This window comes from Dendropsophus ebraccatus, chromosome 1, assembly GCF_027789765.1.
Source record: "Dendropsophus ebraccatus isolate aDenEbr1 chromosome 1, aDenEbr1.pat, whole genome shotgun sequence".
Classification (NCBI taxonomy): Eukaryota; Metazoa; Chordata; class Amphibia; order Anura; family Hylidae; genus Dendropsophus; species Dendropsophus ebraccatus.
Window position 1 is genome coordinate 134,483,296 of NC_091454.1, and position 27,033 is coordinate 134,510,328.

The following is a 27,033-nucleotide window of genomic DNA, read 5'->3' on the forward strand; positions in this document are numbered from 1 at the left end:
GCTATTAGATCTCTCCCTAAAAGTCAGTTTTTGCGTGTAAAACGTATTGTTGGGGATCAGACACTATTGGAGAAAACTATAGATGAGTATGCAGAAGACTTTCATCATAGAGGTTATCCACGCACACTTACCTCTAGGTACAAAAGGGAGACTTTGGAGATTGACAGAAAGGAACTCCTGAATAAAAAAGATAGCAAAGTGAGACCAACACGCATACCCTTTGTAAGTCAATATAGTGGCATGAGTCAACACATAGAAAGAATTCTCTGTAAGCATTGGAGAATTCTGGGGGACAGTTTTCCAGACATCCCTGAATTTAGGAACCGTCCACTTATGTCATATAAGAGACCAAGGAATATCAAAGATTCTCTTGTAAGGGCAGTGACTAATTGTAAGAAACGCCCCCCCCCAGCTACTCTTGGGCCCTTTAAAAAATGGATGTTACCCCTGTCGTAGATGTGTGAACTGTAAGCACATTGTCAAGTGTGACAAGTTCGCACATCCGACAACAGGACAGATCTTTCACATTAAAGATCACTTAACTTGTGAGAGTGAATGGGTGGTTTATATTTTGACATGCCCCTGTAAACTATTATATATAGGGGAAACCACACTTGATTTCAAAACTCGACTCGTCCAACATCGTTATAGTATCCGTAAACAGAGAACCGACCTGCCTGTTTCAAAACATTTTTTGGAGAAGGGACATAGCGAGAATGATCTTAAGGCCATCGTGTTTGAACATATACCAACACCACCTCGTGGTGGCAATAGACATGTATTATTAAAAAGAAGGGAACTTTTTTGGATTGATACTCTTAACACACTGAGACCGAATGGTCTCAATGTAGACTTTAAAATTCTACCTAGCTATTGTAGATGATCATAATTATAGATTTGCACTTTAGGGTACTTCGTGAACTAGACCCCGGGTTTCTTTTCCATATCCGATATGACTGGATTGTTATATACATGTGTATTATGTTTAAAATTAACTGATATTCAAAATAATGTTCTATATTTTCTAATATTCGTTTTCTTTCCATAGTAACAAGCTGCTTTTTGGTGGAACAGAGTGGGACACTTACCTGGTTGACGTCTTGGCCTATATGTACTGATTCTTGGACCTATCATCTTTATATGCGCAATCACACGGTGCGTTTGTGACGTTGGCAATGATGCGGTTTCCTGGTTCATGAACTTGACGTGCCGGAACAAGGTTTTCGGCTGCACTGCAATCGCTAGGATGAGGCCTCGATGGGAATCTGGACATCCCTGGACTGCCCGGGGGTGACATAGGTCCGAGGGCGCAGCCCTATGCAGGAATTCGCCCTCTTTTGGACTATGTTCCTTGGCCACTATGATTCCAATAGCGTGATTGTGCAAATGCCGTCTACCTGTAAGAGGTTAATCCCCCACACAGTCCGGCTTGAGCGTCTGGTTTCCATGGAGATCCGCGAAGCCATCCTGCTGAATCACGTAGAGGGTTACGTCACATAGCACATGACTCACTTGTGCCTATCCGATCTGGTTACGTTTTTCCATCCGGTCGGTCTTTTTTGGCGCATGCGCTATTTGCTTCATTACAAGCCAAGGCAGAGAGATCTCCATATGCCTCGTGCATTTGTTTACACTTGTCCTGGGGCCGACTGACGTCATCCGGTGAGCGATCATCCCACCTGTCTCCAATTGTATATTTTCAAAGACGATTTTTGATATTTATGGACACTTTTTTTCACATTACTTTTATGACAGAGTATGCTGTCTCTTCTCACATTTATTATGATTGTCATGTATATTACTTTTGATATGCGATTTTGCTACTATTCACTTTTTTTACTGATTGGTCACATGATGTGCTTTTGTAATCACTTTGTAACTATTTAAAGCCTGTTGATACACATGTATGTTGCACAGCTTGAGAAAGGCTCATACCGATTGAGCTGAAACGTTGCTAAATGCACTTGTGGAAGCAATAAACTTCACAGTTTGAAAATTTACCTACGGAGTGCTGCGGTAATTTTGCTGGTTTATATACTTTATACCCGTGGTCCGCAAGGGTATTTACTGCAGGCACCAACCACATAAAGATTTCTGGAGTGCTGCGTCCACCTTATGCTATTTATTTAGATTGATAGATAGATAGATTATTGTTGTAGTGTAGAGCAAACAGCATTTTTGTTATAAGTTTGGTTATAAGTCTAAAGGGTCCTATTCCACGGGCCGAGGAGGGCCCGATCAACGATGTAAACGAGCGGCGATCTGCTAGATCGCCGCTCGTTTACTGGGCCTATTCCACGGCCCGATGATCGTTGAGCGAGGGCTGCAAGGACATCGTTACCGATGTCCTTGCAGCATCATACCTTACCTGTCCAGGCTTCTTCTCTGTGCTGTCTCCATCCCCGGGTCCCGCGCTCTCTATCTTCAGAATGGCCGGTCAGCTGACAGGCCACACCTAGCCAATCACAGGCCGCGGCGGTCCCAGCCTGTGATTAGCTGAGCGCTCCGTCAGCTGACCGGCCATTCTGAAGATAGAGCGTGCAGAACCCGGGGATGAAGACAACGCGGAGAAGAAGCCTGGACAGGTAATGTATGATGCTGCTGATTGTCAAATCGTCGGTCGCCCGCCGCGCATCGCTATTCAACCGTAGCGATGCGCGGTGGGGGAACGATGATTTTAGGTCTGGCCCTAAATGACACGGCTGATCGTTCTCTCTATTTCACCGAACGATAATCGGCCGAATCGGGCCAAATAGGACCGATCCGGCCTATTATCGTTACTGTGGAATAGGGCCCTAAGGCTGAGGTTCCCATGACATCTGTAGCATGCATGCTGTTAAAGGTCTTCACATACAACCTAAGGCTGGGTTCACACTACTTATATTTCAGTCAGTATTGTGGTCCTCATATTGCAAACAAAACCAGGAGTGGATTAAAAACACAGAAAGGATCTGTTCACACAATGTTGAAATTGAGTGGATGGCCGCCATTTAATGGCAAATATTTGCCGTTATTTTAAAACAACAGCTGTTATATTGGAATAAAGGCAGTTATTTACTGTTATATGGCGGCCATCCACTCAATTTCAACATTGTGTGGACAGATCCTTTCTGTGTTTTTAATCCACTCCTGTTTTTGGTTGCAATATGAGGACCACAATACTGACTGAAATATATGTAGTGTGAACCCAGCCTTAACATGTCTATAGAGTAACATTAGCCTTATGGGGTTCCAAAGAATGCCCTAGCCAGCATACAGTAGAATATATATATATATATATATATATATATATATATATATATATATATACATACACACAGTGGTACCTCGGTTCTCGAACTTAATTGGTTCCGGAAGACAGTTCGAGAACCAAGCAGTTTGAGAAGCAGTTAGGAAATAATGTAAATGTTTTTAATTGGTTCCAGCATCCACCAATAATTAAATAAAGTACCCATATATTACATTTTATAGTGCCCAGTATAATCACTAGAGTACATTACAGAACAGCACTATATTGTAAAGTACAGAACAGCAATATATACTGTACAGGACATTACAGAGCAGCACTATATACTGTCCAGTACATTACAGAACAGCACTATACTGTACAGCACATTATACACAAAAAACATTCAACAAAACCAGCAATTATAGTACAGTAGTCACTAACTCCTCACTCATCCATTACTGTATAGCACACCCCAATCCCAGCACTGTAACAGATGGGAGATGTTGGTGGACTGACTGTACTACTACTGTACTGTGCTGTATATGCACCCCAGCAATCTTATACAGTACAGGATGGGAGATGGCGGTGCACTGACTGTACTACCACTGTACTTTATATGCACTCCAGCAGTCTTATACAGTACTGTTCAGGATGAGAGGCCTTACCAGTGCTAAACTCACCACGTACAACCCATGATCCACGCTGATGTTCAGATACCGAGTACTTCAAGACTGGGGGCCTGAAAAGTGTTTGAGAACCAAAGCAAACTTTCCTTGAACATACAGTTTGAGTTTAAAACAGTTTGAGAACTGAGGTACCACTATATATATATATATACACTCACCGGCCACTTTATTAGGTACACCATGCTAGTAACGGGTTGGACCCCCTTTTGCCTTCAGAACTGCCTCAATTCTTCGTGGCATAGATTCAACAAGGTGCTGGAAGCATTCCTCAGAGATTTTGGTCCATATTGACATGATGGCATCACACAGTTGCCGCAGATTTGTCGGCTGCACATCCATGATGCGAATCTCCCGTTCCACCACATCCCAAAGATGCTCTATTGGATTGAGATCTGGTGACTGTGGAGGCCATTTGAGTACAGTGAACTCATTGTCATGTTCAAGAAACCAGTCTGAGATGATTCTAGCTTTATGACATGGCGCATTATCCTGCTGAAAGTAGCCATCAGATGTTGGGTACATTGTGGTCATAAAGGGATGGACATGGTCAGCAACAATACTCAGGTAGGCTGTGGCGTTGCAACGATGCTCAATTGGTACCAAGGGGCCCAAGGAGTGCCAAGAAAATATTCCCCACACCATGACACCACCACCACCAGCCTGAACCGTTGATACAAGGCAGGATGGATCCATGCTTTCATGTTGTTGACACCAAATTCTGACCCTACCATCCGAATGTCGCAGCAGAAATCGAGACTCATCAGACCAGGCAACGTTTTTCCAATCTTCTACTGTCCAATTTCGATGAGCTTGTGCAAATTGTAGCCTCAGTTTCCTGTTCTTAGCTGAAAGGAGTGGCACCCGGTGTGGTCTTCTGCTGCTGTAGCCCATCTGCCTCAAAGTTCGATGTACTGTGCGTTCAGGGATGGTCTTCTGCCTACCTTGGTTGTAACGGTTGGCTATTTGAGTCACTGTTGCCTTTTTTATCAGCTCGAACCAGTCTGTCCATTCTCCTCTGACCTCTGGCATCAACATGGCATTTCCGCCCACAGAACTGCTGCTCACTGGATGTTTTTTCTTTTTCGAACCATTCTCTGTAAACCCTAGAGATGGTTGTGCGTGAAAATCCCAGTAGATCAGCAGTTTCAGAAATACTCAGACCAGCCCTTCTGGCACCAACAACCATGCCACGTTCAAAGGCACTCAAATCACCTTTCTTCCCCAAACTGATGCTCGGTTTGAACTACAGGAGATTGTCTTGACCATGTCTACATGCCTAAATTTATACAAATAATAAATACTACTTTATTTCTTAGGGTGATACTGGAGCCACTGGTCCTCAAGGCCCTAAAGGAATCAAAGGAAATCAAGGAGACAAAGGAGTAAAGGTACAAACTTTATTAACCACTTGAGGTTCATAATTTTAAGAGTCACTATCGTTAACAAATAACTTTTAACATGTCCAGCAGTATCCAAATTAAATCAGCTTCAGTCCTTTATTGTGCAGTCAAGCATATAACACATTTAACTTGTCATCAGTCTTTGTCAAGCATATACGTCGTATATGCTTGACTGCACTATATAGAACTAAAACTTATTTAATGTGGATGCTGTTGGACTTGTGCTACTCCAGTTCTATACCACCATGCATAAATTAGACATGCTGAAGCACCAAACATTTCAAATTTCTTCAACTGTATTCATATTTTTCATTTTTCAAAAGTTCACAAGCTTTGCAAAAATAATAATCAAACCTTCAGTGCTAATAATAATCAAACCTTCAACAAGAAGTAAGCAACTCCTGGAGTAGACACTTCACACCCCCGGTGTATTTTATTATCGGTGTTCAGGACTTTGCAATACTCCAGTTCTAACCACTACTTGGGCTTGTGTTTTTTCCAGTGTGCATTCAGTCCTTCCTACCAAGGGATCCATCAGTGCTGTTGGAGCATATTTGTTTCCCGGAGATATAGCCAGGGAGAGAGAGAAACATTCCCTGGCTGGCCGCTAATTTCAGCAATGTACCTCATTGACTTACATTGTCGGAATTAGCCATTACAGAGATATGGCCAGAAAGTGGATTGCGCTGCTTCCTCACTCTCTCCCCAGCTATATCTACCAACCGCAATGGGACCTGCTGTGATCGATAACTTTTGACATGTCAAAAGTTATTTTTTATGACATGTACTCTATAAGAAATAGATCAGATTTATCATTCAACTCCTACACTATAGTCCCCTGCCCTCCAGTGCCAGAGTATGTTGTCATTTGTGCAAAAGAGAGGAATCTCTAAACTAAATGTCATAGAGATGTTTAGAAAAATACTGTCATTCAGTAAGCAGTGGCCTTTCTTAGCAGTTTGTGTTTTTCAATGCCATTGCTGTTGAAAGGGAAAATCTTATTAGGCGTGCCTCATTAGGAGCAGAGAATGAGATAGGCAACAGTACTGGCAATCCATGCATCTGCCATAGTTTAAGAGAGTTCAAGAAATAGTGCCTTGATCTGCCCACTGACACACTTTGAGTCTTTGTGTTGATCTACACATATTTGTGCATGTCTTATCCTACTTTTATGCTTTAGAGCTCAGGTTGAACATTTCATATGTTATATTTATTGATGACATCTTATTATATACTACAGATATGAAAAGGAAAATGATTGTCTTTATTTTAGGGGGAGCCGGGGTATGGAATTCCTGGCCAGCCAGGGTTAAAAGGAGATTCAGGAGAAAGGGTGAGCAAAATTATCATTCTCTTTCTGTATATATTCTGAAAAGGGAAACTAGCACGTGAGCCTGTTTGCTTGACAAAATGCTAGTCCTACTGTAGATCACAGATGTTAAAACACCATTAAAACACAAAAATATGCATAATATGTAGCCCTATTATCATATGAACTTTTAGAATAAATTTTGCATGGTTTTAAAATGCAGAAAAAAACTGAAAAAAAAGGGGTGAAGGGGGTCCAGAACATATGTCATTACACAACTGCTGCTTGGAGGGGAGCAATAACCCATAGCCTTCACTATATTTGTGTAACAACATTTGTGTCATGTTAAGTTTAGATCCTGGGGGACATGATCTTCACTTGATCCTCCGAGCCTTTTTATTAATGTGATTAAAATTATGTTAACAAAATAAAATTGTTAAGCTGATTGATCTTGGACTATAATTTTATTTTTAAGGGTAACATTGGGTTATCTGGAAAGCCTGGTCCAAAAGTAAGTATCCTTAGTATACGGTGTATGGGTACATTCGACCATTGTACTTTAAAAGGTTTGTGAACTGCTGTTACGGCATGTCATGTTTAGAACCTCCATTACACTAGTTTACTTCCCATAAATTCATTTATTGCTTTTAGTGTCAAATGTTTTATTGAGGAAAATTCAATGCATACAATAAACACCATCAAGGAAAAATCGCCCCACACATGGGGGATAAAGTACATTGAATACATCCTCCCGGTTTGGTATAGAAGATTCCATTTCTAGGAAGCTAGATGGAGCATTGATAGTAGGGATGGGGTGGTTACATAGTCTAGCCATGGTTGTCAAACCACAGTGTGTAGTTTGAGTGCGTCAGTACGGGTGGCTTCAATTTTTGATGATAACATTTACCCTGTCAACAACTGCTTGGACTGACAGTGTGGGAGATCTTCATTTGGCCGCTATGTGGATTCTGGCAGCCATAGGGACGTGTTGAAGAAGTTTATGTTGTTTAAAATTCAGCAGGTGATGCAGTTATTTTCCTAAAAAAAAACTTTTAAACTTGCAGCCCTGTGTCAAACTGGCGTGGCCTAGAGTGTCTGTGCATTAGGCTGGCACACCCTCTCTGTCCTTTCTCCCCGCCCTCTTCATCATTAGGAATGCCCCAGGCAGGTATTTTCCTATTCATCAGCTTCCTAATGATGAAGAGGGTGGGGAGGAGGGCCGGAGGGGTGGTGCAAGGTTAGGGCACAGATACTCTAGGCCACGGCAGTTTGACACACGGCTGCATGTTTAAAAGTAAATTTTTAGGACAATAACTGCATCACCTGCCGAACGGACCCCAGGACAGATCTTGGATTAAAAGCAGCTATCCGAAGGTACAAGTGGTTTGGGGTGAGCAGATTGTGGGTACAGAGTCACTTTAAGCCCAATGAACCAAATTTAGAATACTAGTACTGTAAGTATGCTCAGTCTATTTCTGAACCTATTCTGTGATTCTTCTGTACTCTACAGTGCCGTCACATGTAGACCACTTATGGTCTATTAAAATGAATGACTGAATTTTTGTGACCAGTGCAATTAACAGCACAACTAAAGACATAAGAACTAGATCAAGAGACGGCACATTCTAGATATCTGGGGACTATGATCCTGAAGAGATTGATGAGATTCCTGTTACTAATTGCCTTGTACTTTATGTATAGGGAGATGGAGGGGACAAAGGACAAAAGGGTGAACCAGGAACATCTTGGACTTTGCCTGGAATAAGAGGTAAAGATGTAAGTAGAAATGGTAGAGTTCTTACTGAACATTTTTAAATGCTTTATTATTTGAAATTTATTTGTGCAGGAGAATTAACGGTAATGCTGTATAACCGTTTCTGTGGTACAACCTAAAAAAATCTGGTTTTAAGGCGGAATTCAAGAGAATGAAATACCTTGTTATTTTTAGATAAGTAGGAGAAAAGCCTATGTTTCATTGTGTGAAAGAGTCACTTTTCAAAGGTGTATTCCAACTTATAATACTTATCCTCTATGCACAGCACACTTTGTCAGAGCCCGTGATTCTACTTAGGTTCCTCTTACTAAACATTTACTGCATTAGGCTATGTTTACACAACATATATTTTCGTAAAACCACAGCTGTTGTACAATGGCCGTGATTTATACGAAAATATACGTGCTGTTGCTGCCTATGGAATTCCGTCCGGAGCGTATACACATAGTATATGCTCCAGCAGGGATCCCTAGCGGCGCCGCAAACAACTGACATGTCAGTACACGCTATGGAGCAAGCGGCTCTGGCTGCTCGCACCATAGTGTGCTGTGGGGAGTTCTGTGGGGAGCGTCCGCATCAGAACTCTGCGGCTGCAAAGATCATCTCTTCAGAGACCTGCCATTCCATTACCCGGCCGGGTCACAGAACGGCCAGTCTCTTACTGTGTGTGCACGTAGCCCCAATATGTTGTGGATACTCTGAATTCTGACTCTAGAAGGCCTCTGATTAACCCCTTGCTTGCTGATTCCTGGGATAACTGTGCTCTCATGTTTTATCTTGGACTACCCTTTTGCCTGCCGTTTTTGTTTATTTGTACCCTCCTGGTCCTGACCCTGGCTAGTCCACCATTCTCTTGCTTGTCCTGGCATCTTTACTCTGTCACCTGGATTACTAGCAGCCATTTGCCTCACAGTGTGCACTGATAAAAGCTAAGGGGCAGATTTAGCCAACCAGAGTGGTGGACAATTTCTATTTTCGGTCACATTCGTCCGATGATTCGGTGTCATTACAGTATTTCTCTATACTTCAATAGCTGTTCATTTACACATTAAAGGAGAAGTCTGGCCAAAAGTATTTTTTAATATGTTATTATGGAAAGTTAGACAAATGTCTAATGTACATTAATTATGAGAAATGCACATATACTTCTATTTCCCTTAATTTATTAGATCATGGAGTGTTAGAATTCTCTCCGTGAAGAAACCGTGACGTCACAACGAAGGGTGTATTTCCTATGGAGTGTCCAGCAGGGGGCGCACTATATATAGAAGTCAATGAGTACCATTGACTTCTATATATAGTGCCCCCTGCTGGACACTCTATTGAATCAATGGATGTGTACGTAAAAATGTTATGTACAGTATGTTTTGATTGAATACATTTATGGAATACTTTGGGGAGCAAGTGTCCTTGCTCCCCAAAGTATCCCATAAATGTATTCAATGAATACATTTGGAGGGCACCGAGCAGGAAGGGAGAGAGGTGCCTGTGCATCTACCTCCCCCCTCCCTCCCTGCTCCGTGGTGGGCACATATACACAGTACTACTACTCCCATCATCTGCTCATAGTATGAGCAGATAATGGGGGGAGTAGTACCTGTGCTATCCCCATCAGATCGCCACCACAGCCGTCCGCGCCGCTTCTCACACAAGGGGTCACTCCATTATGCCCCCTCCTCCTCCCGGCTTCAAACGTGTAACTATCCCGCAGCTACTCACACTATCCCGCCGCTGACTCCCCTAGTTACATGTTTGAAGCCAGGAGGAGGAGGGGGCATGATGAAGCGACCCCTTGTGTGAGGAGCGGCGCGGGCGGCGATCTGATGCTGATAGCACAGGTACTACTCCTTCCATTATCTGCTCATACTATGAGCAGATGATGGGAGGAGTAGTACTATGTGCCCGCCACCGAGCAGGGAGTGGGGGGAGGTAGATGCACAGGCACATCTCTCCCTCCCTGCTCGGTGCCCTCCTAATGTATTCACTGAATACATTTGTGGGATACTTTGGGGAGCAAGTGTCCAAAGTATTCCATAAATGTATTCAATCAAAATGTACTGTACATAACATTTTTACATACACATCCATTGATTCAATAGAGTGTCCAGCAGGACACTCCATAGGAATTACACCCTTCGTCGTGACGTCACGTTTTCTAAAATAATTCTAACACTCCATAATCTAATAAATTATGGGAAATAGCAGTATATGTGCATTTCTCATAATTAATGTACATTAGAAATTTGTATAACTTTCCATAATTAATAACATATTAAAAAATACTTTTAGCCGGACTTCTCCTTTAACCTCTTAGGGACGTATGACGTATCGATACGTCATATGTCCCCAAGAGGTGTTCAGAGTGGGGCCGCGCGGCGACCCCGCTCTGAACCGCCGCAGTCCAATTGCAAAGTACAATTAGTGACGCAAAAAATAAGGGCTCATGTGGGTCTCTAGGTGGAAAAATGCAAGTGCTATGGCCTTTTAAACACAAGGAGGAAAAAACGAAAATGCAAAAATGAAAATTGGCTCCGTCCTTAAGGGGTTAACTACATTTTTAAATCCCACATTTCCTGAAATCATAAAATAATGTCTAATGTATGCACAATTAAGGGCCAGGTACAGAGTAATACAGTTAATGTGTTAATGCAAATATATTCATCAGTTAAAGGAGGGCATTTGATGGCCAGAGAAATGTGACCCAGAAGAAGGTGCTGTCCCTTTTTTTTGGTTTCAATGATTTTTGTTAACAATGTTAGAGAATAAAGCACACTACATGTGAAAAGGCACATGTCATTTCTCTTAGAATTGTGCAATGAGGAATAGAGAATTATGACTATAGCCAATTAGTAAAATCTCTAATTGCATCCAAATGCATTCACCACAATTCAAAAGATTGTAAGCAGAAAAATACCACTTGGTCTATCTAGTCTGCCCTTTTATTATATCCCTTCTTATTATCGTAGGATAGATATATGTTTATCCCAGGAAAGTTTATATTCAGTTATTTTAGCTTTACCAACATCTGCTGGAAGTTTGTTCCAAGCATCTACTACTCTTTCAGTAAAGCAATATTTTCTCACATTCCTTTTGATTTTCCCCTAACCTCTCAATGTGTCCTCTTGTTCTTGGGTTCATTTTATTTTAAACCACCCTTTGCAGTATGTTTTTTGTGAGTAATGTATGGGTCTATAAGATTTGCAAATTACGCAATTGTGTTTTTATTTACATTTTATCTTAATGTGTGGAATTGGGTTGTAAGATGACATGTAGAAATGAGTTCTATATATTTTGGTTTTATGTATTTGTGCTAACAACTTACATACCACCATACTAAAATACAAACTAATTTCTATACCCTAGGGGCAGATATACTAATCCTGTATAATATTTACATTGCATAAAGTTAGATCATGCAGTCTGAAAATGTGCCATAGTTTGCTACCCATATTTACTACAGTGGAAGTATTTGAGAAAATATGTTTTAATCAAACACATTTTAATAATTTTGTTCTTTTCTTTAGGGGGAACAAGGTTTAAAAGGTGATCCTGGAATGAAGGTAATAAATCTATATAATGAGATCTTACTTATTTGTAAGAAGGTTAACCATCAACCATTTCACAGCTTCATGCCTGTTTATGTTGTATTTCATCTATATGCTGCATTATCTATATATTTTGTGTCCCCTATATAAATTTATATATATATATATATATATATATATATCACATAAAACAGACCACAAATAGTTGCTAGTACACTAGATTTTTTCTATTGAATATTATTTGCAGTTTTTTCTGACTGTATTCTAACATATTCTAACAGCACCAAATTATGAATTGTCAATTTTAATTGGCATTGGAAGTTCCATTATTCAGTAGTGTGTATTCTGTTGGAACCATGTTGGTCAGAATTACTTTTTGCTTTCTTAACTGTTTAACCACTTTTTATCACAGAGAAACATACAGTATAACATTCAATTTTGTTCTCATCTGTGGCAGAAAACAGTAACTAGTATTTTATAACTACTAAGGAAAATTAATCTAATAACAAATACTTTGAGGAACATTTTACATTAAAGCTATATAAAGAAGATCTCTATATTAATTTACTGATATCTTGTTTTATTACCTAGGGAGAACCTGGGATAAAAGGTGAAGCTGGGGAGAAAGGACAGAGGGTAAGCTTTTTCTATTTCTATGTAGCTAGATACCTAATTATGGCTTGCTTGATGATAGGTTGTGTAGTGTCATCAGTATCCGAATAATATTTTAGTCTCAGATTTTACATTACGTAAGAAGGTTCTCATAGACCATTTTATCACTTACATTTAACCCTATAAATTACACCTTCAAAATAGTTATAGTAGTTTAGTTAATTTAGTATATAATACATTAGGCTTTCATAGGAGATATGTTCCCAATGTTTGTTGTATTAGTACTCTTTATATTTATCCAGGGCACCACAGGACTTCCTGGCCGTATTGGTGATTCTGGACAAAAAGGAGAGATGGGACCACCAGGAAAAGATGTAAGGATGATTTTATTATTTTAGTCACTAGTTATTTGTGTATGACAACAATAAAATCAACCAAAAAGAAACAAAAACTTAAAAATTTTACCAAAATTTCATCTTTATATTTTAATAGGGTATTGATGGCAAAAAAGGAAACAAAGGAGATCCTGTAAGTCAGTAAATACTGTATTTTATAATAATTGCTACCTTTCCCAAAGAAGTTATGGTAACATTGATGCACCCACGTTTGTGCTGCCTCCTTATAGAGTTAGGCCATGTTCCCGCTTTGTAAGAGACCGGCCGGTGTCAGAAAACGACCAGTGTCAGAAAAGATCATCCCTGCCGGAAGATCTTTACCGCCGCTGAATTGGGATGCGGGCGCATCCGTGCGCGCCCGCATCAGAATTCCACACTGCACACAATGGAGCGTGCGGCCGGAACTGACATGTCAATTTCATGCAGTGCCGCTAGGGATCACGGCCAGAGTGTATACTATGTGTATACACTTCAGCCGGGATTCCCTCAGGTGCAGCACTACGTAAGTACCGTAGTAATCACGGCTGTAATCAACAATGGCCATAATCACAATGGTACTTACACAGTGTGAACATAGCCTTATTATGTATATACACCTAGGATCCCTAAAAGATATTTCCCCACTGTGAATGTATTTGAGGTGGTAGCCTCGAGTAATACAGAATATTGCTATTTGGTAATTTTAAGACATGATTTATTCTTCATAGGGGCAGCCAGGACCACCCGGAACCACTGTGAGTAGTTAACATTTTTCTATGGTAGGATAACCAGTGTTGATTTGCCAATGAGTGTGTGACTAATATTTTTATGTGTAGGTTACCAAGGTGGATAACAGTTTACTTGTAAAAGGAGAAAAGGTAAGGTTTCTTAATTCTTTTGCATTATGTGGTTTTCTATGATTGTTCATTAAAAGTATAAATATTTAAACATTCTTTTTTAAATTGACTTTAGGGAGATCGGGGAGAACTAGGGACTCCAGGGATTTCGGGTTTGAAAGGAGAAAAAGGAGATTCTGGACCACCAGGCCAAAGAGTAAGAATGAAGTGATAGTGATCTTTACTTCTATCCTTCTCATTGTAGTCCTCAAACTCATATTAAAAAAAAAATCTACACAAATTGGGTATCTTGTAACCATACTGACCTGAAGAATTAAGATAATATGTAAGTTTGATCGATGAACAGTGATAAAATGGAGCCCATCCCCCTTGCAGAAAACAAGCCATAAGCTTTAAAAATATAATCAGGACAGCTGAATTATTATTAAATTACTGTAACTCTAATGGGAGTTTCTGTCTCCACCCCTTGTGGAGAACTTATTTGGAACAGTCATTGTAGCTTGATCATATGGGAAGTTCTGGCAGAGCTAATGACCCAGCTGAGAACACAGACACAGAGATAGCTCACATGCTAAATGCTAATTAAAAAAAAAAGTTTTATGAAATTTAGTTTTTCATGTAAAACTGCTGAATGTATTGATTAACATACATTTACCATTAACAATAGTACATAGACCGACTATGTTCACACAACGTTTTTTCAGCTCCGTTTAAAATGACGTCCGTTATTTTAAGGCTAAAATAACAGACGTTGTTTAGCAGCCTGGCCTCCCCTTAGTTCAATGACTGGTGTTGGTAAATTATTCTAGTTTAAGTTACTAATTGGCCTTTGGGTGTGGCTTAATTGAAAAGTCCATTGAATTTAATAGTAAAAACGGAGAAAGAACGGTGACAAAAGAAAAACTGTGTTAACTACTAACAATGAACGGCCGCTGTTTGCAAAAGACACCCGAAAATAATGATCATGTTCATTATTTTGACGTCCGCGGCAAAAACGTCTTCTCATTGACTTCAATGCATTGCCATTGCAGTCAGTTAAATCGCGGCAAAAACTGACGTTTTTTTTTAAATATGAAAATCAGATGCCTTTTCATTAATTTTGACATTGTGTGAACATAGCCTAATATTGTCAAGAAAAAAAAATCTCTGAATCCCTTGGATAAGTTAAAGCATTAAAATTATTACAATACAAAGAGACACCTTGTTAAGTTAAAAAAAACTTGTCTTGGTCCTTTAAAGGGTATTTCAGCTCTAGTTTAAAAATGAATATGCTCTGGGGTAGGGGTTGTAGACAAAAAACATACAATTCGCCAAACTTACCTGTCCCCAGTCCCTTCCTGTTCCCTCCCAGCTCCAGTTCACTTCAAACTGCTCCCCCGATCTTCTCTCTTCTTTCTGCCTCTGAGACAAGTACTTGAAAGTTAGCTCAGCTAATCAATGGCTGAGACGGGACACTATTTTAACCAGTGATTGGCTAAGCCAGCATGTCCTGCATCCAAGTGGTTGCTGAGAAGAATAGAGAAGATCTGTGGAACAGATGGAAGTGAACATGAGGCGCAACGGAGCAGTGGGGTGTCAGGGCTAAATATGTATGTTAGGATTTATATTAAATATAAGGTATGAGTAACTGGCTGCTTCATATTTAAGGGCCCAGAAGGACGTCCGGGACCTCCAGGCAATGCTTTGGTGAGTTCAACTGAATCGTACCCCAATTTAGTCTTGACATCATAGGCATATGGTAATTGTAGATAATATGCATTTTGTGAAATAGATTTATCACCTTCATAATATAATTTTTATTATGTATATGTCATCAAAATATCTTTTTACAACTGGGAAACTGCCAAACAAGTAAAATGACAAATTATTTAAATAAATAAATAAGACAAAAGGAGAGAAATTCCCGCACTTAAAGGGGTATTTTAGTTGGGTAAAATGCATGTTGAATCCTCCCCCTCATTGAGACAATTTGTTCTATACTTGTTATTATCTTTTCAGTCTCCTCCCTACAGTTTTGAACCTGCTGCTTTCTGCTGAAGGCACAGAAAACTGTGTGTGAACTGTTTACTCCATCCCCGCTCTGATCTCCTTCCTTCCCCCTCGCTTCCGGGACAGCTCATTTAAACAGTGGCACTGGCTGGCTGGCTGTCTCTGCACTCTGTGATGTTGGAAGGGTTAATCTGAGTCACTGTGATTAACCCCTCCAGCATTACAGAGTGCAGAGACAGCCGGCAAAGCATACTGTTTACATAAGCAATCTCTGAAAGGAGGGGGTATGAGGGAGTTCAAAGTGAATTGTTAGTCTCCAGGACGGGGGATGATTCAACATGTATTTTACCTGACCGGAATACCCCTTCTAGAGTTTACAATATATTAGGAAAAAAAACACATTTATCATACATTTCTCTCTAGCCACTCCCCATGAGACCAGTTTCACACAATAAATAAAATGTACTAACAGCATCATATTATGTTGTTAGTTTGGGTTTTTATTGGGGTTGTCCTACCATTAAGGCTTATCCCCTATCCTGTGGATAGAGAATTAGTGTACATTGACTGTGAGAGGTCTGACTGTTAGTGCCTTGTTGATCTTGAAGACAGGTGCCCCGAGTTCCTCTGTTAAAATAGAGCTGCAGTCAATTGCTCTACTGTTCCTTTGAGAAGTCTCCCATTATGTCTTAAAGCGTCTCTTTCTGTACTCAAAAAGCAATCTCCCAGCCTTCCCCCCTCACTTCTTATCTGTACATTATCAGGCAAACACGTCTTCATTACAGAGAAGCCAGTGAAGACGGGTTCTGCTGTCTCCATTATATCCCTATGAAGGGGGGAGGGGCCGAGGGAGATGAGGTAGCAGGAAGAGGAGACATGAAGGTCAGCTGTTTGTAGACTCTCTGGGCACCTAAAACGCTGGATTCAGGGGTCAGAAAGGTCAGTGCTTATCTAGAACCTTGCTGAGAGAAGATTTCAGGGTGTTGTGCTGTGCAGGACTGCTCCGTGCTCACTCACTCCTCTCAGCCCCTCCCCTCTACATAGACACATAATGGACACAGAAATCCTGCTTCTTCTGAAGTCAGGGGGGAGCTAGAAAAACAGCTTTTTTAGTACAGAAGGAAACTCTTTTGGTAAATAAAACCTATTACAGAGTTTCTTAAAATCGCTTGTACTATAGATATTTATTTTTATTCAGAAAAATTACACTGAAATGACAGTTACGCTTTAATCCTAGGCAATTCACTTAAATAAAGATGTGTTCTAATGCTTCTTTGTGTCTACAGGTAGAATCTGTTCCAGAAAAAGGAGAGAAAGGAGAAAAGGTAGCAATGATATAGCAATAAAAACCTAATATTTCATTTTATAAAATAATATATAAAATGTAATGTTATGTTATATAGTACAAAGCATATATAAGTACTCCTCATCTGAAACCTTAAAACTGGCATGCTAAATATTTGGCTTTCTAGAGCTGGGGAGGTATGTTGAGAATCACCACAGTAAAGTATGCTGGTGGCAATGTGTTTATAAGAGGATGTATGAGTGCTAAAGATATTGAAGAATTGTAGTTTATCAATGCCATTATGAGAGAGAGAGAGAATAAATAAGTACACATTTATTGTATGTACTGTTTTTTCCCATTGGATTTTATACCTGAATTGTTTTCCATATAGGGGAGTCTGGGGTCACCTGGGAAAGATGGCAAAGATGGAATCCATGGAACACTTGGACGAAAGGTTGTATATAGTTCATTTATTTTAATATAAAGGTGGGTCACATGAAGTACAAGGCATAGAATGTGTGACAGGAGTAAAAGTAGAATTTTAATATATTTAGTACAATATTTTTATATTTTTCTTCAGTTACTTTTTAAAATAAATGACATTATACAGTAATACCTCGGTTTCCAAACACCTTGGTAGTATCCAAACAAAATCAGAGGAGAAAACTGTCAGAGGAATTATTGTTCAGCTGACCGTTATTACTGTGTTCAGACACAAAGGCTCACAAGGATCACACCCAGGCACAAGGCTCACACCCAATACACTGGCATCCCCCAAGTGAACAGCAGTCCAGGAAAAGAATAATTTTTATACAAATTGTTGCAATTAATAAATGTAAACATGGATTGTGTCATTTTCAGGGAGAGCCTGGACAAAAAGGGGACCCAGGAGATGTAAGTATTTGTGGAACAAATAACTATGTAAATTAACAATATGACCAAGAATAATGACACTGTTCATACTTACAGTCATACAGTCATGGGTTTAATTTTTATAGGATTCATGACATGAGGTTTGTAGTGGATGTTATTTTTACCAGGAAGAATAGTGCAGCATGCTAGCTGTGCAATAAGCTAAGATTGTGTTAGGTTTCCTAGCTTTATAGTATGGCCACATTTACATCACATTTTGAGAAATATGCTGGATTATATTTTAGTAACCTGTCAAAAAGTAATGATGTTGGTCATTTAACCTGTTCAATGTCTCTATCCGTGATGGCAGCATTTAAAAGCCAAAATGGCAGCTCCCATGGGGACCCAGGTGACTTGTCGGAATTCCCACAATGCAGTTGTGGGGTGCTGACTTGTTATCATGGCAGGTGGCTGCCTTTGCTAGATATCCGTGACATAGCATTGAACAGTATAAGCAATCCTTTCCCTGTCTACACCAGTATGGTACCAATAAAAACAATAGAGCATGGTGCAAACAGTCCCCTAATTCTAAAAATATGGCCATATTTTTGCCTCAAAAAACGTGTGAACATAGCCTTAAAAGTAGTCAAATATTAGATGAAAACATGGAAATTGTTGTATTCAGACCAACCTACAGAATAACATGTCAGTTTTACCATAAAGTGCAGTGCGTAAAAATGGAACACCACAAAAATTGGCCCTGTAGATGGAAAAATAAAAGTTAGGACTCTTAGAAGGCGAGAAGGAAAAAGGGTGCAAAAATAAAAACTGGCTCTGTCCTTGATGCCAAAGTCCACTGTGTGCTTAAGGGGTTAAGTAACTTATTTGAGTGTAGGTGTTACTTTATAATAGACTTTGTCTTGTGCATAAGTTCGCAGGGAGCTGGGAAAAGAAGTGCACAACCATGCACCTCTCCCAGCTAGAGAAGGGTTTGAGTCTGAATACTCAGACCCTGATCGATCACGATATTTGATATGTCACTACACTATGTGAAAAGGTTTTTTTTATAATGACAGTGACACTTTAAATATTCTCTAGATTTAACAGAAATAAATTAAACAATAAAAATTGTGAGTAATATTTTATTATTACCTTCTATTATTTAATAGAATGCCTTGAATCAAATGATCAAAAACTCACATGATTTATAATTAGGGAAATGCCACTGGAAAACGTGACCAAAAAAAAAGTTTGAAAAAAGCCACAAAAACATGCATCATGAGTAACCAATACCATTGCCTTTTGTGACTTCTTTTTAGAAGGCAAAATAATCCTATGAGCTATAAAAAAAAAATACATATCTTCCGCGCTAGATTGTTATAGTATATATTTGTGTTTGCCAAAGAAATAATACCACCTCATGTATTTTTACAGAGTGCTGCTGGGGTAAAGGGGGATCGTGGTGATGTGGGACCAGTGGGCCCCCCTGGGCCACCGGGACCACAGGTAATAAAAGATACTTTGTATTTTTTATGTTTCAAGTTGTTTTAACAAGTAATATGTATTATTAGTATATCTAATATTTTGACATATTAAACCAACATGTTTTAGGCATTATGATATTCATTTATTGGTGCTTTGCCCACTAAATCTGCTAGAAGATAATAAGGCATGTTGTGTTCAACCAATACTGTTATGACAAGCATTGTGGAACTAAAGCTCTGTTCCCTTATTTCTTTTTTTGTTGAGTTTTTGTCCTGAATTTGCATAGATTTTCACAGAATTATTGCAAAAAATCCACTGTTTAGCTATGTTCACACAATGTCAAAAATAGAGAACAGGCAGCTTATTTTGATATTTAAAAATATATCCGTTATTGCTGTGTTTAACTGACTGCAATGGCAATGCATTAAAATCAATGGAAAGACGGACTTCCAATGCCCACAATGTATTGAATAATGGACGTTTTTACTGTAGACGTCAAAATAATGAACATGATCATTATATTCGAACGTCTTATGCAAACAGCGGATATTTTAATTAGTTGTTCACGCACAGTTTTTCTTTTGTCACCGTTCTTTTTCCGTTTTTACTATTAAATTTAACGGACTTTTCAATTAAGACACACCCAAAGGCCAATTAGTCCACCTAAACTAGAATAATGTACAAACACCAGTCGTTATACGGAAGTCCCTATTACACAAGGCAATATTGAGGAGCTCACAAGGGCTGTCAGAGCTCATTTGCTCCTCGTTCCCCGCTCGCTGCCGCAGCTATTACATGTGTCGGCAGTGAGTGGGTGAGAGCTGGGGGGGCAGTGGAGAGGTGCGAGAAGCTGCGGAGGGGGCCGCTCGGGCGATCACTAGATCGTCCAGGCAGCCTATAGAGGGTAGCGGCGGTCTGCTGCCGCCACTCCTAATCCACGGTGCAACAGCAGCAGATTGTTGCTATGTTGGTTGTTTGTCTTTCAACATGTTGAAAGACCAACAACAGCAATGATTGATTGCTGATCGTTGTCTTCAATTACATTAGACAATTATTGGCCGTGCCAATATCGGTCAAATACAGCTAATAATCGTTTAGTGTAATAGGGCCTTAAGGGGAAGCCAGGCTGCTAAATTATGTCCGTTATTTTAGACTCAAAATGACAAACGTCATGTAAAACGGAGCTTAAAAAACCTTGTGAAAAAAACAAAGCCACTTACAGCAATTGTGTAAATCTTAGTAAAATAGTGCCATTCTTGCTACTATTTATCCAAAATTACAGCAAAATCGCATTAAAATCTAAATGTGTGAACACAACCTAAGTCACCTTGATAAAATGCTCCTTCAGAAATATCAGAAAAGAATCTTCAGCACAATCCCATACAATTCAATCATTTATTTGGAAACAATACAAACAAAATAGAACCTCCAGCTGGTCACAGATCAGACTGATGCATTTTTAGCATACAATGCTCTTAGTTATTATCTAGCGTTATACAGTAGAAATGCATCAGTTGTCTCTGTGACCAGCTGGAGGTTCTATTTTGCTTGTATTTTCATGTTTCCAAATAAATAATTGAATTCTGTGGGATTGCGCTGAAGATGCTTCTCTAGTATTTCTCTAATAAGTCTGTGTTGGGAGCCTATGCATTCAAGCCCTCCCTACCCTAACCCACATTGGATTCAGTTAGAATGCTGTACACCTTCACAACTATTTTATTGTCTCAATGCATCGGAAATAGAAAATATATTTCAATAGGTTCTAATTTAAAATATCCTACCACTTTCTACGAACAACTATGTGGGTCTATGTGTCTCCATTGTAACAGGCAACAAGCAAACTATACACAGCCTAATCTTGTAGTTATACTATCTTACATCTGCCCTTTACTTCTTACTTATGTACAAAATGTATGTTGGTATAATGTAGGAACTAAATGGAAGGGGATTTGACTGTGGCATATGACACTAGAGCTTTCTGCCTGATACCATGGATATGTAATCTATTATGAAGTAAAGTTAGATGCAGAGATGCTGCTATGTATAAATAAGAATAAAGCTTCACATGTTTAATTTGAGCAGATTATTATCTTTCCTACTAATCACAATCAGATATGAAAATATAATGTAGCTTGTGAAATCTACATACATTTTATTTTGTCTTTTTGTATTAAGGGTGCTCCTGGAAAAAATGTAGAAATGAAGGTAAGAAAATAAACCTTACATCATTACAATAAAGAGGTAGCCAAGGAAAAAATTGCAGAGTAATGTTTTGTTCATTAGCTTTTGTATCAAAATTAGAAAATGTCAAGTTTGGACAGCAGTAGACATTGGTCGACTGGTTTGAGTGGATACAGCCTTCACAGCACCCACTGGGTTTGATTGGACACTGGTTTCACATCACCCACAGACTGGCTTGAGTGGGCACTGGCTTTACAGCACCCACAGACTGGTTTGAGTGGACACTGGTTTCACAGCACCCACAGACTGAATTGAGTGGACACTAGCTTAACAGCACCCACAGACTTGTTTGAGTGGACACTGCCTTAACAGCACCCACAGACTGGTTTGACTGGACACTGGCTTCACAGCACCCACAGCCACCCACAATGTACCCTTCTATCCTCTTCTTTCTGACCCTATCTGTCTCTACTTCTCTCCCTGCCTTGCACTAAATGCCTGCTGCGATCCTCCTGCACACACAGCCAACTGCCCACCCCCAGGAAGATGCTCACACTATATACAGGCTGAATTTTAAATTAGCACAATACTGTACTTTAGATACTGGGAGTGCGAACCCGAACCTCGGCAGGTTTGGACCATCCCTACAACTGATTATAGACAGATACTAAAATGTTTTTTTTTTTTGTATATGCTTTTAATTTCTTCTTGTAATGTTTTAAATTGTATTTGTTATTATTTTATCTTGCCTGACAAAGTAAACATCTCCAGACCCTTCTGTTTGAATGGGACATATTTGTTAGCATGCTCTGTAACCTTTGTTACCTAAAAAAATGTAATTCAATAGGGAGGGGAAGGCTGAGCTGTGAGCTTTTTCTGTTTTCTTTTTTATATTGGGGTACAGGTATTGTTGTAATAGGTTCATATTCGATATGTGATTTATAATTGTTTTTAATTTGAGATGAGCGAATATACTACTTACTTGAGTATTGGGGTGCTAAAGTACTTTACACTCTAACAAGTATCATATGGTATTCATTTAAAATAGCAAGTCTCCTCTCTGCATGTTTGGCATCTTAAATTAGCCAATAAACATGCAGGTAAGGGGCTGCCACATCCTGCTGCTGGTCTAGCAGTAATTGACTGGCCACGTCAAGTGACCTGGTTGGATATAGACCCAGGTCACCCAATGCTCCATTCACTTGTGTTTTGTTAGCTGACAGGGAGAGCTGTTGGAGCAGAGAAAGAGGTAGTGTAGGGCTAAGTTTTAATAGTTAGGTAGGCGGCTAGCTAACAAACACCCAAAAGTGCTAGTAATCTGACAGAGTGACACACACACACAGAATTGTATTACATACAAAATACCAGTATTAAACGGTATGCTGATAGTGGTTCAGTATACTGGTACTGGTATATAGCTAGTATACACAGTTGTATACTGTGCCACAGTTTATGTTATTGGAGTATGCACAAGGAGTACTAGCATTAATCCACACCTACCCAAAAGTGATTTTTAGGACTAGTGCTATCCTTGTGTGACCCAGAAAAAAAAGCATCTGACACACAGAATAGTATACCAGTATTAGATGGTCTACTCAGTCAGAAAGTATTACAGTATAAAACTAGGACAGCTAAAACAGCCTCCTTGTGTGCTCTCCCTGCTGTCATTGTTCTATTTCTGTGCTGTTTCCATCACTTTCTAAGGTTTTCAGGAGGACAGAAAATTATGAAGAATGTGGTGTAGTTACGGCCTAACTCTATATGGCCTGCATTACTATATAGTAGTTGGCTACAGTCTTTTGTTTTTAGTTTAGTTGCTGCACTCTAAAATGTTCTGGTATACAGTACCACATTTATTACTCCTATTACTGTTATTTTCAAGACAAGATAATAAATGTTTTCCATCAAATCATTTATTGTGTTCATAGATTTGCGAGGTGCAAAATGTACACCACAGCAAATATCCATCATTTAAATTTAAAATTTTTAAACTTCTTAGCTTTGCCTTATGTTTTTCTTATTAGGATTTGGAGTTGCTGTTAGAATCATATGGTATTAAGGTAAGTAGGTAGAGTAATCACATGATTCATAGCTGCCTGTTTCAGGGCATTAGCTCTATGATTCAAGGAAACAGTATGTTTGAGGTAAGGAGGGAATTTAAATGTCCACTCCAATACTACATTGTGGTACTAATTGAATGACATGAAGCTTTTGGCGGGGGCAGGAGAAGGTAGTGAAAAGAACAAAAGGCTGTAGTTTGAGAGTATGTGTTACATTTTTTTCAAAGTGGTACTGTCACCTCCCCCCCCCTTACTCTTACCCCTTAAAATTGCCTCCTTTAATCGGACAGTGTCACCTTGGCAGGGCTTTATGACAGATTGGGCCCAACTGCTGTGAAGCCCCACCTAGGTGACACTGGTAACTGAATAAATGAAGGGGGTTGACAGTATCACTTCTAGTATCATTTCTAAAGTGAATTTCAGACATTTCATAAAGCAGTTGGCTTAGATTGGATTCCCTCACCTATGTTAAAAAAACATTACTAAGGAATCCCCATGAACTTGTAGAAGAATATAATATCAATATCTAACATAATATATGGAAGTTTTTAATTACATGCTGTATAAAAAAAAAAAATTCTCCTTTAATACAGAGCCAAATGCTCTGATTGTTTAAAGAGCACCCATCACCGATTAATCAGAAGGAAACCAGGAAGCTCACCTAATTGCCACTGTCTCCTGTTTTTTCCAAGCTTGCCCCATGGTCGTAAACTGCAATCAATTGAACAAAATACTGGCTAACATTTTGTGTTGTAGACACCTTTTAGACGACATGCACTTTGCTCGATAATGGGATGTGGGCAAGATTTTATTGAAAAAATGTGGGGCTTAAATATGCTAAGAAAATTTGTATATCTCATATCTATAAAAGGTGTTGTGCGGCCTTTAAATAAAATAAATGTGAAACAAACAAAAAAAGCCTTATTTACCCTCCAATCTCCTGGCGATCCAATGCAAATCATTCACGGGTCCCCCTAAGTCTTTTAGATGGGACTGACAAGTGATTCTGCAGCCAATCAGTGACATTGGCAGTCAGGTGTTGTAATACGGCCATCACTATTTAGCAATGCAAACCATAATACCAGTAGTATGGCATCTAGACTATAGAGTATTGAGCTTGATTACTCGAGAACTGGAGAGGTGAATCAGATTTTTCATTTGTTTTTTTTACAAAGGTCGGATAACCTGATAAATTTAGTATATCATTTGATGCTGCTAATTTTGTGTATTTTTCTAGCAAATAGATGGTATCGAACTGCCAAAGATAGACAGGTACTGCACTCCTGCCATCTTTGGCAGTTCCATTGTGTGTGAATAGAGCTGCAGATGAAAATATGCACTGTAGCTTTATTGAAGCTTTAACTCTAGTGACAAGAGACACCCATTCTCATAATTAGTAGGTTTTCCATGAAACAAATACTTATCATTAATAGATGGTAGGTTTCCTATAGTCGATGCTATGTGTTTTAAATTGTCACTGCCATTAGAACCTTTAAAATCTAAATCAACAGGGGATGTGATATAAAGCACGTTTGCAATTTATATCTTTTATCATGCTTTAAAACAAAGCTATACTTGTATCCAGGTCCAGTCTCCCGAAGGCAGCTTTAGTCTTGTGCTGCTTTAAAAAAAGAGACTAAACACAGGAAGTCCTGGCCAGCCCATTGTGTTGTAGTTCATTGTGTCCGTCAATCAGATGATTGGATTGCCTTCTCTTTGAGCGCACAGATGACTGGGACTTCCTGCGTTTAGTCTCTTTTTTGAAAGTTAGAACAACAGAAACCTTTTAAGTGGTTTACAAGCTCAGGAATGACCTTGGCTTTTTAAGTTATATCATACAGAGTTCCTGAGGATTTCTTAATTTTTATATCTTTTATATCATAGTTGAATTTAGAGTAAACATTATTCGTTACTAGTCAGAACTTCATTTATTACAAGTACTAGCATTTATCCATTATATTTCATGCCATTTTTATAGCATTTTTCCAAACCAAATTAATGTATTATTCTGTTTTAGTTGAATCTCCTGAAGGAATTAACTGATCATCTCATACAAAATGGAGTGGCAGATTTTTTTCAGCATTTTTCTAAGAAGGATCGAACTGCAAAGAAGAAACAGAATTTAAAACATTCCACAGACAATATCGTAAGTTATATATATCCACAACATAGATCCAGGCACCAGACAAAAATAAGAATAAAGATAAAATTATCAAAATGCCAAAAGATGAATATGAACTATGAAAAATGTTGTAAACCACTGTTAAAAGCCTACAGAAGTACAATAAATAACAGTGAATATGATAAAGCCTTAAATTAAAGTGAAAATGATACAATATATTACAGGCGAGCACCATAAATATGAAGAATAACACATAGCATAACAAGAAGCAGTGCTAAAATATTGTCATTTACAAAATATTAATGTAATGTGCAAGTATTGTGCAAAGTACAAATCCAACTATCCTTACCAAGAGCAGAATCTATGGCCATCTCACATGTCTTGATTTTATTATATCACATTACAGGGTGCCACAAAACATGAAATTTCAAATGAAACAGAAGATGAGGATTTAAATTTGAGTACAATTCTGGAAAACACATTCACAGCTGGAGGTGCAGAAATACAAACACAGGTACAGCTTGAAGGAGCAAAGCACCTCTTCTGGCTAGTGACTAAAGAGGGTGGATACAGCGGGAGGACCGCCTGGAAAACTGGGATACAGCCATAGCCATAGGCTGTATCCCAGTTTTCCAGGCAGTCCTCCCGCTGTATCCACCCGCTGCACGGAGCGGCCAGACAGCGGGAATCTGATGCCGAGCGTTCGGGTTCATACGAACCCAAACCTCGGCAGGTTCGGACCATCCTTACTATATTGCTAATATTTAATATATTTATACTATAAACACATGACAGTGCGAGGATTTCATAGGCATGGACATCTTGAAATATTATAGTTTTTGTTATATGTATATGGGAAATAGAAATAGGTAAGTTTTGTTTAGTTGTATTGTCTCTGAGAGACCATACAGACCATTATAGTTCTTACAAAATCTGATGTAAATAAAATAAAAATTCTGACACATAATGAAATTGAAGCTATATAAAGTAACAGTAAAGGCCCATGAACTTCTTTAGGTGCCCTAGTAAAACTTATAACAAAATGGAGCTGTGTTATGTGCACACAAGGCTTTAAATCGAAAAAATGTAATCAAGAAAGCTAATACCTGTAAATTTAATGGTTTTACAGCTTTGCCATATTCCAGACAGAATCCAGTCTACATATTGCAGACTTTATAAGATGTATATTGATTTTCAGAAGAACATGGGTGATCAAACAGAACACATGTATGTACAGTAATTTATAATGTGTTTGAAATGAAACTACTATACA

The 27,033-nt window shown here is 39.1% G+C and overlaps 1 protein-coding gene across 1 annotated transcript in view; it reads left to right on the plus strand.

The window, feature by feature from the left end:
- LOC138783311 (collagen alpha-1(VII) chain-like) overlaps positions 1 to 27,033 on the plus strand; it is a 236,647-nt gene that overhangs the window by 89,123 nt on the left and 120,491 nt on the right. The window contains exons 47-66 of the mRNA XM_069957875.1: positions 5,232 to 5,303; positions 6,589 to 6,648; positions 7,100 to 7,135; positions 8,326 to 8,400; positions 11,923 to 11,958; positions 12,535 to 12,579; positions 12,858 to 12,929; positions 13,048 to 13,083; positions 13,658 to 13,684; positions 13,766 to 13,807; positions 13,902 to 13,982; positions 15,434 to 15,472; positions 17,062 to 17,100; positions 17,452 to 17,514; positions 17,922 to 17,954; positions 19,347 to 19,418; positions 21,573 to 21,602; positions 23,603 to 23,638; positions 25,656 to 25,784; positions 26,167 to 26,274. Of these exons, the coding sequence (XP_069813976.1) occupies positions 5,232 to 5,303; positions 6,589 to 6,648; positions 7,100 to 7,135; positions 8,326 to 8,400; positions 11,923 to 11,958; positions 12,535 to 12,579; positions 12,858 to 12,929; positions 13,048 to 13,083; positions 13,658 to 13,684; positions 13,766 to 13,807; positions 13,902 to 13,982; positions 15,434 to 15,472; positions 17,062 to 17,100; positions 17,452 to 17,514; positions 17,922 to 17,954; positions 19,347 to 19,418; positions 21,573 to 21,602; positions 23,603 to 23,638; positions 25,656 to 25,784; positions 26,167 to 26,274 (1,131 nt within the window). The remainder of the gene's footprint in view (positions 1 to 5,231; positions 5,304 to 6,588; positions 6,649 to 7,099; positions 7,136 to 8,325; positions 8,401 to 11,922; positions 11,959 to 12,534; positions 12,580 to 12,857; positions 12,930 to 13,047; positions 13,084 to 13,657; positions 13,685 to 13,765; positions 13,808 to 13,901; positions 13,983 to 15,433; positions 15,473 to 17,061; positions 17,101 to 17,451; positions 17,515 to 17,921; positions 17,955 to 19,346; positions 19,419 to 21,572; positions 21,603 to 23,602; positions 23,639 to 25,655; positions 25,785 to 26,166; positions 26,275 to 27,033) is intronic.